General features: G+C 40.6%; 1 protein-coding gene across 3 annotated transcripts in view; it reads right to left on the reverse strand.

Moving 5' to 3' along the window:
- The window catches only part of cep350 (centrosomal protein 350), a 127,496-nt gene that overhangs the window by 31,265 nt on the left and 83,519 nt on the right, over nt 1-12,712 (reverse strand). For all 3 annotated transcript variants that reach the window (XM_034179685.1, XM_034179684.1, XM_034179683.1), the window contains exons 29-33: nt 9,186-9,349; nt 4,966-5,088; nt 1,797-2,041; nt 1,421-1,617; nt 523-688 (exon numbers count right to left, since the gene is read on the reverse strand). In XM_034179685.1, the coding sequence (XP_034035576.1) occupies nt 523-688; nt 1,421-1,617; nt 1,797-2,041; nt 4,966-5,088; nt 9,186-9,349 (895 nt within the window). The remainder of the gene's footprint in view (nt 1-522; nt 689-1,420; nt 1,618-1,796; nt 2,042-4,965; nt 5,089-9,185; nt 9,350-12,712) is intronic.

A 12,712-nucleotide genomic window follows, 5' to 3' on the forward strand; every position in this document is an offset into this window, starting at 1 on the left:
TGATCAAACAAAGCGCCAGTCTCTCAGCAACTTCTCAGACAAAGGAATTCCGATGAGGGGCTGGACGACTCCTCCCACAAGGAGTGCTCACAGGCGAATGACGTCACCGACAGGCGTGGAAAAACTCACGCATGCGCACGAGGGTTCAAGCATGTCTGACGTAAAAACATATGAATGAAATCCATATAGTTTTTGAAAAAAATAAAAAGGACCTATACTTTATTGACAGACCTCGTACATTTAAAATATGCCCCAGAAATGACATACACACAATAAAAGTAATTTATGAGAGCAGGAAACTGCCTAACTAAGTGCACATTAACAGGTTCAGTCACACAGCTAAACATGCTAGCTAACAGAGAAGTGCTTGCACAGTGCCCTCAACGTAGCCACGTTATGTCCAGTCTCCACTTTCCCTCTCAGTCAGTTTTGAGGAACTATTGAGATCTCGTATATTTGCAAACATACCACAAATAAAGTCAAAAATTCCCTGTCTGTGTGTTGGGGCACTGGACAACTTACCAGCCTGTATGCTTACAGATGACTCTGTGAATTGAGAGCGGGCCTGAGCTTGTGCCGGACTGCCAGTCCGGGAGATGGGGCGAAATTGCATCTTGGTTTTGTTGCCATCTTCTAAATGAGAGGTAGCTTTGCTGATGCTCCCTTTAAGTGGAGGAGATTGAAAAGACTAAAAGGGGGGGGGGGGGGGGGGGGGAGATGCATTACTACAGATTATGACAGCACTTCAGCACAGGCTTAATATCAAAGAATAGTTTGACATAGTGCAGATAACAAAAAAGCAGCAACACTTCTACTTGTCTTTCAAACCAGAAAGCAAAACAAACAGCATCACCAGTATCTTCAGACGATGTGCTCTTCTATTTACATTCCAATCTGTAAACTCTTGCACATTTTGATGGCATTTACAGACAGACTGCAAGCTCCCGCAAAAGGTCACAGACGGCTACAGCGTGATTCGATGTTCAAAACTGTAAACCTCGTTTATTTCAGTCAACTATGATCACAAGAACGGTAACATTTTACAACAATGAATCTGGCTTCAGTTTAGTTTTAGGGTTCATTTTTTCAATTTAGACAAAATCTAATATCAGTGGTACATTACTGACAGAACGCACTCATTTCATCAAAATAAACAGCCTGATAATTGTTTTTTATAGTAATTATAAGGTTTACATGGATTTTCCTCTGAGTTCACATAGTGCGCTAATGCTGCAGGATGTCAGTACTTATAACAGGTAAACTACCTGACAGTTCATGTAGTTTGATGTTCACACATCTGGTTAGTTTGCAGAGTTAATATGACCATAAATGAAGTACAACCAAAATGCAAATGTATCTTTGACACACCTTTGATCAGGACAAAATGAAAATACAGATCAGCAAATACTTTTAGTCTTACTTGTACACCAGGTGATGTGAAAGAAGATGCAAAGTCATCAGTGTAATCTCTAAGGCTCCTCTGTATTGAGAACACAGTTGTGTCAGGGGCAGATGCAGGCTGTTCTGTAGGTGAGATGCCAGGTTGCTGAGATCCCACAATCTCTGTGTGTATACTGGACTCTGACGTAGTTGAACAGGCACCATCACCCACATAGTCTGAAAACATGGAAGACAAACATCAAGACATCTTTATTTGGTTATTTGGATGGTGATGAATGTGGTGCAGCCACAAGATATGGCATTTCAGTGCCCCAGTACACATTTTTTGACTTCCAAAACATGACAATGGGCAGTCTTTATTATGAAAATGACTAAGTAATGGTTCATGTATTCACCTTTCTCATCATGAGTTCTTTGCTCTGAGATTTGATGATGGCTGGGTCCAGTATTAGAGATTTCCTTTTGCTGAGCCTGCCCCATGTTACTGCCTCGAGGTGTCTCCTGACCATAGACAGCCAGGGCCTCCTTCTCCATCCTACGGACCTCTGCTTCCTCCTGGTCCAGTCGCTGTTTCCACTGCAGCAGCTCCTCAGCTCTGTAACGCCTCTGCATCAATTGCTGTTCCCGCTTGGTCAAGAACCTGATGTGGGGGAAGGGTAAAGGAAAAAGGGACAGAGAACAGAAAGATAAGAAATGAGCAGAAGAAAAAAGATTATAGGTAAGAGTTAAAGAAAAAGTTTGGAAATGGAAGTGTAGGGGGTTAAAAACTCCCCAAACAAAAGAGGTTGAAATGAACAAGAGCAGCAATGAGAGGGAGAAAAAAAAGGAGGTGAGACACTGAGCAAGAGCAACTATTAACAGTGATCAGAGACAAGTAGACCCAAATCACCCGAACATCCAATTTTCACAGCAAACCTCTGTCCAGCACACACAGAAAAGTGAGCACACAGAACCATGCGTGACACATTTCTTTCCCTGGAAGGATAATCCACATAAATACACAAAGCTCCCAACCAACAAACAATGTATTAGTTGATGATTACACAAAACAGGAAAGAAAAGCATAGAAATACTGAGGTCAGGTTCATGCATGAAACAGAATCCCAGGGGTTGGACTGTAGTTGGCTGCAGCCACATACTTCAAACATTTGCAGCAGTTAGTCGACAGACTTTTTTTTTTTTTTTTTTTTAAAGAGGCCCCCCCTACAATTAAACAACTTGGCCCTTATGAATGACTTCTTCCACTTTCAGTTCTCCCCTGACCAAAATAAAATTAAATAAATAAATAAAAGATTAAATATATAACAATTTCTGGTCAATTTTAATATCAAAAAGCCAATGGTAATTTATATTTACCATAACCGATGCAGCTGTTACCTAAAACAAAGGGTTGGCTCAGATTTAATAGCTTAATTAATGAGACAGACCTCTCTTTTTTCACTTCCCATATAGACGGGATACCTAAGCTGCACCATGATGAGATTGGTGTTTCCATACAGTCTGGTCAGGCACAGTGAATGTGTGGGTAAATATGACTTTAATCACATGATGTAGAGTGGAGCTGGTGGCATAAAACAGGAATGACATGCAGCATTTAGCATGCATGTTGTCATTCTTAAAGGTTTTTTTTTTTTTTAACATAATTCTGTTTTCCATTAACAAACATTGTTTTTTTGTCTTCAATGTTGGTGGCATGGTGGTATCCAAGTGGTCAGTGCACTTGCTTTCAAAACATAAGGTTCCCAGTTACAGACCACCCGTGCCCACTCTCCATGTCATGTGGAATTGCATCCGGAAGCGCATCCAGTGTAAAACCCGTGCCAAGTGAACATGCAAAACCATATCAGAGCTGCTGTGGCAAAAAGGGAGAAGCCAAAAGAATGCAATTACTTTCATCTTGAATGATAAAATGGTCGGGGAGTGACTGACTGGTGATGCTGCATTGCTTACATGAGGATGACATATGATCATGACCTAGCACATTTGGTGAAAGCTGGGAGGTGTGACAATGTGGTCACAGGCCAAGTCACAGCTTTACTGGTCAGTACAGGTATTCACTGGTGTCAGCATACAGTTGATATATAAGATTACAATCTGACTCAGCTAAAGCATGCTGTACAAAGCTAGCACAAAAGCAGCATAAATCCTTTACTTCTTGGTTATAATGCCATCTCAGAAAAAAGTTATAAATGATTATCAAATGAATAAGTAGCTGATGGCTATGATGGAAAAGTCACTGAAAAGAAGCACACTGCAATTTTATCATCCATTGTGGGAAGTTTGAGAAAACAAAAGGGAAGATTCCCAAATTCTTCAACAGTTAAAGTGAAATTGCAGCACTGAGGCTGAGATTTCTATGGAACAAGGAAGGCTCCTAGCAAAAATAAACATCTAACCTTAACAAGGTTAAAATCTGCATCTACAATTTGTGACCACTTTTTGTCATCGTCACTGTCAAATGTCTCATTGACAGCAAGTTATTGCAAACAATTACAAAATCTTGCAGTTAAACTCAATTTGTCAAAGGTTATCTTATTTCAGCCAGGTAGCATTCCTTGGGCACTTTCACTTCAACACCTCCCACTGACAAATTTAATCCTAGAAACTAAAGTGTCACTCAAACTATGATGGACTGAGGAAACGTATGAGTAAGGTATCCATTTGTGTTAGTTTTTGTTCTACCACAAACCCTTTTCTCATTCATTAAATGTGTTCCTTGTCAGCTGATGTCCAGCGTGCCCGTCAGAAAGTTCTGTACATCCGCAAAACTTTGAGCGCTGGTTGCACGTTTGTTTCTTGTTTTGTTTTGTATGTGTTTGTTACTTCTACTATACTTGTGCCTTCATCCCCTGTGGTAGTCCGATGCTTCAGACTGGACTTTTGATTGGCCAAAGCTGAATTTAGCACCAGGGGAGACAGGACAGTTCCTAACTCAGCAACAGGCTGTTCATTGTGCGGCTGTGTGCGTGTGGATCTGGACTCCAGTGCGCACTCTGGTGGATTCTCTTGGTGAGAAGGAGCTGCAGAGAAAGATGGTTGTTTGCTGTCCTCGATGTTGCAGCTGCATTGATTGTCACGACAGCGGAGAGGATGCTGTCAGTGCACAAGCACAGTGAGGAAGTATGATGTCATGATCTCCAAGCTAGCCAGATTTTAGCTACATTTGCATTCAGACCTTGGCGGATCCCGCTCAAATCCCCCCCCACAGCGTGCATGTAAGTATGCCTTGAAACTGGGAAAATCGCTCGGCTGAATGCAGCTTTGTGTTGCCAGTGCAAATGTGACATTATCAGTCCATCAAAGCCCCAAATCCGCCGGACACCACAGGATAAATTTTTTCAAACCGTTACTAATCAGTTTACTCAATCCGCCATTGTGTGACAACACCTTAAAATCCACTAAAGACATCACAGAACCCCCAAACAATGTAACGCATCCAATCACTCATTCAGCATTCCACCCCCACAGGAGCCCAGTGCCAATGGATAAACACAAGCATGTTCCATGGGGTTGGGCGTGAAGCAGGGCAGGATGAAGGTGCTGGGGAAGAGCAATGTACAGTACCTGACCAACTGGTTGTTGATAAAGAGCTGCAATTTAGGGTCGAGTTTGGGAAGACAGACACTGAGGGATGCCCAGTGTTGGGCCGTAAACACAGAGAAGAAGCAGTGGACAGGAGAACAGTGTCTACAGCACACGTGGGAGGAGAAATAAATAAATAATAAAATGAGCCACACGAGTGAGAGCACAGAAAGGCACAAAACACAACGTAAGAGGAAGAGCACAAAAAAGTGAACACACAAAAAAGAGAAAAATAAAAACAAGAAGAAGGGGAGAAAGAAGAACAGCATGAGCAAATGTGGTTTTGTTTCACCAAAAGTGTGCAGTGTTGTTTTTGTACTGCTTCATAATAAAAATGACTTTTTAACAGTCTTTGAAAAACCCAGTGTGCCAGCAGCAAGGTGCGTGTTATACAGAAAAAAAAAATCAGCTTGTGATAAACAAAAGATGAACCAGTAGCCCTGAGCCTAAAACAAATTACAGTAAGGTGACATTTACAAACAAATGGAAAGTAATGATGCAGTTAACAGCATAATAAATTGAGGTCAACATACCAAACAAGACTGACTGATCGAAATGCCCTGTGGAAATCACTCGGCAGTGGGTCAGTGCAGGGTTTGTTTGTTTTTTTTCTTAGATGTTTTAAATTAGCTAAGCTACAAATGATAATCTCTGGCAATTAACCAATTAACCCACTTGTTGGTGCATGCAGCCACAGTATGAGAGGCTCAACAATCACTTGCCCAAGCTTTTAGCTCTGACAAATCTCTTCAAATTCTCAGCACCCTCATTTACTCAAAGTGCATATTAGATACTGGGAACAAGAAGGAAAAACCTAAAAATAAATAACTAAACAAACAAAATTCACATGCCCATAAATGCCTACCCATATAAACAAAACAAAACACAGAAGCAAAAACATACTTGTCTTCAGAGCTATGCAGCCACAGCACATTAATAGGAAAAAAGATATGCATCGAATTTACCTTTAGCTTGAGTCAACCAGATGAGTTAAGCCACCTTGACACTTACACGAATTTGATCCCCACACTGCCATGCAATGTGTGTCAATGCATCCCACTTTGTCGCCACGCTTTATAAAATAAAGCCTGTATCATATAATTTCATAGCCGGTGACACTTTTTCTCTCACAACGTGGCTGATGAAACCATTCTCTCATCGCTCCTAGAATCACAGAGAAATTACCTACAGCTGCAGGTTGTCTCATGTGGTGGAGAACGCATTTGGAATCTTCTCTCAAAATGTAATTCTTTAGAATCTATATATTGTAATGGATTGGTAAAAAAGCTGAATTTTCATTCATTCTTATGAGTTAGATAATGTATCTGTAAAGTTGTTTATTACAGACGTAGCATCTCTTCATAATCTAATTTCAGATTCAGATGCCGTGTGTGCAATGACACAGTGTTTACGAATAGGTTGCGCAATGTTCACGACTAGTTGCTAGTTCACGCAAGAGGCACGAAACTTGTGCATGCCAGAAATTTTGAACATTTCAAAATATTCTTTGTGCAGTGGCACACAGCCACGCATAGTTCACATACAGTTTACGACAAGTTTACGGACTGGCACACAAGACTGCATGCCAATGGGGGGGGGGGTGAGATCAAATTCGTGCAAGTGTCAAGCTGCTTTTAGTTTTCAAACTAAAGCCTCTACATAAATATTTAAAAATATCTGACTTTGGAAGCTTATAATATTACTGTCAGAAAGAGTCAATGATTCACTATTGCAACACTTGATTTTCTGATATTCACATTGATTTTTTAAAATTCCAGAGCTACATATTTCAAATTAATTTGCTTCACTGTAGTTTTTTCAGTGAAAATAAATTACAGCTTTTATCCAGTGGAGGGTGCAATGTACTTATTGTTAACCTGATCTAAGAAACACATAACGTCATCTTCATTTCATGTAGATGTGAGAAACATAAAAGTGGACAGAGATCGTGTTGACGTCAAACAGCCAAAAGCATCAGTAAGGTAAATGATCCCAGACAGAATAATGAAAATGCATCATGAATTAAATTTCTGATTTTATCTGTAAATACCTTTGTCCATATAAGGTAGTGATAATTAGGCTCACATCTGTGCTGTGAAGTTTTCAAGGGCATTTTAATAATTTTCTTACAGCACCAGATGAAAAAAAAAGTCACATGCAACAATTTAACACTTTTATATGTAGTGTGGTATTAAGTGTAATGCAAGTAAGAGGTAAGAGAGGATTTCTGGCAAGGAAATGCAGGATTTGTGTGGACACAGCATATGGAGACATAATGCTGGAAGATGACATGACAGTTGAATTAACACATACATGAACATTAAATCCTTTAAAACTTGCTACATCTGCTTCACACACAGATGATGATATGAGAGGAACTATGCATGGAAATTCCTGAATGAATGGACGTACTGAGGAAAATTAATTGCAGTACTTTTAAAATAAGTTGCAAACTGTTCAGTCCATCTTTAGACTTTTGCTGTCATGCACACTATCTGTGCAATGTGAAACAAGTAAGCTTTTTTTATGTTAAGGCTTGAGTGTTTGATTAGTGTTTGTAATACTTTTTTTTTTTTTTAAATTAAAGCAAGAGTTGTTATATATCTATATTATGAGCAATCTGCAGCATCTTCTAAAATCATGTTTAAAGTCCAAATCCCCCTGTGAAAACTTATCCTTGCCCTATTCATCCACTTGCCCTCTGTTAATTGTACTCAGTTGCATTTCATGGTCCTATGATGTGCTATTGTGCCCTTTTCAGCACAAGGTACTGTATTGGATTTTAGTAAACACATTTGCTAAATTTATTGGCACAAATGCTTTCTGCATCCTCACAATTGCTTTCCACTTGCAGAGTGCCTGGCCACACCTTATTTTTGGCCAAACATGACCATGGTCAGGCTGATAAGTGGAAGCATATTTGGTATGTAAAGAACGTGAGTACCAATCATGAAAGCCACAACTGAAAATCAGGTGGAACGACTCCCCCTGGATGGAATGCTAGTGTATCACAGCCCAGGTCGGTAGCCATTGAGAACTTGGTGGCCTGGGTCAATGCAGATGAAGTGTCTTGTACAGACAGATAGTCTTCAGTTGGCACACCTGGCATCAAATCCAGGTCTTTATCCCTCTGGAGTCCAAGGGCATATTCTCAATTTTACAATATTTTCAAAAATTCCCACTTTATTATACTTTCTTTTAGTATAATGCCTACGTGTGGCACACAAAAATGTTTAAAATTATAGCTTTCTGAAAGTGAGACATATAATTGACAAAAAAACACTTTGTAAAAGATATAATTTAGCTCCAGGATGAAAATCTAAAACATATTTAAGAAATTCTTCACATCATTAGTGATACATTTTTTTTATTCATGTGAACAAACTGTTCTGGTGTTTGAAATGGGTTTACTAAAGGTTGCAGGTCACAAAAGTAATGTCATATATGAAAATGATCAATTTAAAAAAAATGAAATATGTGCTGTGTAGTGCAGCTGTGCCACCTTCTGGGAACTACATGGCAGAGATATGAAGCATTCTAAAACAGTACTTAAAAAAAAATCTTTCCTACCTATCAACTCCCTTTTGAATAAATAAAATACATTTGTGATTAAATTGACATGAAAAAATATCCATCGCTACCTTGAAAAAAATTTACTGCATCATTACTGAAGAAAATAATACCTCGACATTTTTCCACAATTATGTTCTTTGTCTCCAAGACTAAATAAAAGTGAAGAGTGGTTTCAGGTCAACAGGCCATTCTTTGAGAGTTCATGAGCATTTACTGGTGCTTTTGAGTGAGGATTTGCCAATAACAGACGTTGCAGCCTCTTGCAGCAGGCAGACCATGTGAAATTCTCCGGCCTCTAGAATTGGCCATGAGACAAACCGTCTAGAGAAGAGATCCATTTTACAGGTGAGAATTTGTGGTGGAAAGTGGTGGAATGAAGTCTCTGTGAAGTTTCATCGCTGAACTATTACTAAAAACACTACGAAAACTACATTTAGATGTGCCGGCGCATCCATCGACCCCAAAGGTTTAAGTCGGGAGTTTAAATCTTACTCCACAAAGTCTATTACTCGACCACATACACACTACGAAATGTTGAAAATAAGTGAGCTTCTGAGATTGCGCTGGAAAAGCTGTCAATACGCAGACAGAAGAAACTGTTAATACAGAAATACAGAAGATGCTCTTACTTTTCATTCATGTGAGAATGCATTTTCTTGAGCTTTTGCATGATGCTGCTTGTCTCACTTCCAGAGACTGAGAGAGGAGGCGAAGGGCTGCGGGTGTCCACATCAGCTGACGTTGTAGTGGGGAAAGCTGCCTCTGACGTCAGGGATTCTAAGATGGGTGTCTCCTAGCGTAGGTACAAATAAACCAATAGGCAGGGCCGATAAACACAACTTGAGATACTGGGGTAGCATGATTTATTAATTTGTAATGAAGTAGCATTTTTATACACTTGTGTATGCAACATTTCCCATTCGCATTTTAGTTCTGGAGTTTAAAGAAGGGATACATATCTACCGTATTTTCCGGAGTTCATTCGCTGTTATTTTTACAAGTTTGAGAAGCCCTGCAACTTACAGTTGTATGCAAAGATTTGTGCACCACTGATAATTTTCATGATTTTCCTTTATAAATCATTGGTTGTCTGGATCAGAAATTTCAGTTAAATATATCATATAGCAGACAAAGACACTGATATTTGAGAAGTGAAATGGAGTTTCTAGTATTTACAGAAAGTGTGCAATAATTATTTAAACAAAATTGGGACGGTGCATAAATTTGGGCACCCTTGCCATTTTATTGATTTGAATACTTTTAGCACTAATTATTGGAACACAAAATTGGTTTGGTAAGCTCATTGACCCTTGACCCCCTTACACAGGTGAATCTAATCACGAGTAAGGGTATTTAAGGTGGCCATTTGCAAATGTTCCCCTCGTTGCATCTCTTCTAATGAGTGGCAACATGGCAGCCTCTAAACAACTCTCAAATGACCTGAAAACAAAGACTGGTCAACATCAAGGTTTAGGGGAAGGATACATAAAACTATCTCAGAGATTTCAGCTGTCAGTTTTTACTGTGAGGAAGATAAGATAGATTGATCTCACAGTGGAGAAATTCACGTTACGTCAGCTCTTAAAAAACACACAAAATGAGTGCGAGTGGAGGAAGATGTGCATCAAACAGCATGTACAAGGATAAGCAATCTTGTAGCAATACAATAAAATAAGAAAATGAGGTAGAAATAGAATATATATATACACTCAACAAAAATATAAACGCAACACTTTTGGTTTTGCTCCCATTTTGTATGAGATGAACTCAAAGATCTAAAACTTTTTCCACATACACAATATCACCACTTCCCTCAAATATTGTTCACAAACCAGTCGAAATCTGTGATAGTGAGCACTTCTCCTTTGCTAAGATAATCCATCCCACCTCACAGGTGTGCCATATCAAGATGCTGATTAGACATAATGATTAGTGCACAGGTGTGCCTTAGACTGTCCACAATAAAAGGCCACTCTGAAAGGTGCAGTTTTATCACACAGCACAATGCCACAGATGTCGCAAGATTTGAGGGAGCGTGCAGTTGGCATGCTGACAGCAGGAATGTCCACCAGAGCTGTTGCTCGTGTATTGAATGTTCATTTCTCTACCATAAGCTGTCTCCAAAAGCGTTTCAGAGAATTTGGCAGTACATCCAACCAGCCTCACAACCGCAGACCACGTGTAACCACACCAGCCCAGGACCTCCACATCCAGCAAGTTCACCTCCAAGATCGTCTGAGACCAGCCACTCGGACAGCTGCTGAAACAATCGGTTTGCATAACCAAAGAATTTCTGCACAAACTGTCAGAAACCGTCTCAGGGAAGCTCATCTGCATGCTCGTCGTCCTCATCGGGGTCTCGACCTGACTCCAGTTCGTCGTCGTAACCAACTTCAGTGGGCAAATGCTCACATTCGCTGGCGTTTGGCACGTTGGAGAGGTGTTCTCTTCACGGATGATGCGAAGGAGATGTGTTGCACTGCATGAGGCAAATGGTGGTCCCACCAGATACTGACTGGTATCCCCCCCCCCCAGTAAAACAAAACTGCACCTTTCAGAGTGGCCTTTTATTGTGGGCAGTCTAAGGCACACCTGTGCACTAATCATGGTGTCTAATCAGCATCTTTGTATGGCACACCTGTGAGGTGGGATGGATTATCTCAGCAAAGGAGAAGTGCTCACTATCACAGATTTCGACTGGTTTGTGAACAATATTTGAGGGAAATGTTGATATTGTGTATGTGGAAAAAGTTTTAGATCTTTGAGTTCATCTCATACAAAATGGGAGCAAAACCAAAAGTGTTGCGTTTATATTTTTGTTGAGTATATATATATATATATACGAGGTATCTTATAAAACTAACCGGCAGTTTTATAAAAAAAAAAAAAAAACTATATGGATTTGAATGACATGCGATTACACCAATCATGCTTGAACCCTCATGCGTATGCGTGAGTTTTTTCACGCGTGTCGGCGACGTCATTTCCCTGTGGGCAGGCTTTGAGTGAGCACTGGTCCAGCCCTCTCGACTGAATTCCTTTGTCTGAGACACTGCTCGAGACGGCGCGCGTTGCTTTATCAAACTTTTTTCAGGACCTGTGAGGGATATCCGAGTGGACACTATTCGAGAAATTCAGCTGGTTTTCTGTGAAAAGTTTAACGGCTGATGAGAGATTATGGGGTGTTTCTGTCGCTTTAAGGACTTCCCACGGAGCGGGACGTCGCGCAGCGCTCCCAGGCGACGTCGTCTGGCTGTTTCGAGCTGAAATCATCCTAGTTTAAGGCTCTGTTGACCCAGGACGTCGTCAGAGAACAGAGAAGATTCAGAAGAGGCCGGCATGAGGAGTTTATGCGGACATTCCACTGTTAAAGGTCATTTTGTAATGAAAGAACGTGCGCGCAAATTCGCCAAGTCGTTTCCGTGACGACGCCACAAATCTGTGTGTGCTGCGACAGGAAAAACACCTCCGTGTTGAAAACCATTTGTAAAATTCAGGCGGCTTTTGATGCCTTTCAACAAGTGAGTAACTGAGAAATTGTTTAACAGTTGGGCATGTTCCAACTTGCCCGTTAAGTTTTCCAACGGAGGTGTTTTTCCTGTCGCGACCCTCCGCGGTCGGGTGCGGCCTGACATGCGACTCTGCCCGCACGTTCTTTCATTACAAAATGACCTTTAACAGTGGAATGTCCGCATAAACTCCTCATGCCGACTTCTTCTGAAAGTTCTCTGTTCTCTGACGAGTTACTGGGTGAACAGAGCCTGAAATGTGGAAGTTTTCAACTTGAAACAGCGACATGACGCTGCCTCGGCGCGCAGATCGCTTTCAGGTGCCGTGGGCCATCCTTAAAGTGACACTACCAGACCAAAATCTCTCATCAGCCGTTAAAATTTTCAAGGAAAACCAGCTAAATTTATCGAATGGTGTCCACTCAGTTGTGCCTTACAGTTTTTGAAAAAAATTTTATCAAACAAAGCAGAACTCTCTGAGCCATTCCTAAACAATGAAAAAAATCGACGAGAGGGTGGGCGACTTCTCACTCAAAGACTGCCCACAGGCGAATGACGTAACCGACAGGCGTGAAAAAACTCTGACATGCCCACGAGGGTTCAAGCATGTCTGATGTAATCACAAGTGTTTCAAATCCATATGGTTT

The sequence above is a fragment of the Thalassophryne amazonica genome, chromosome 10 (assembly GCF_902500255.1).
Source record: "Thalassophryne amazonica chromosome 10, fThaAma1.1, whole genome shotgun sequence".
Lineage (NCBI taxonomy): Eukaryota > Metazoa > Chordata > Actinopteri > Batrachoidiformes > Batrachoididae > Thalassophryne > Thalassophryne amazonica.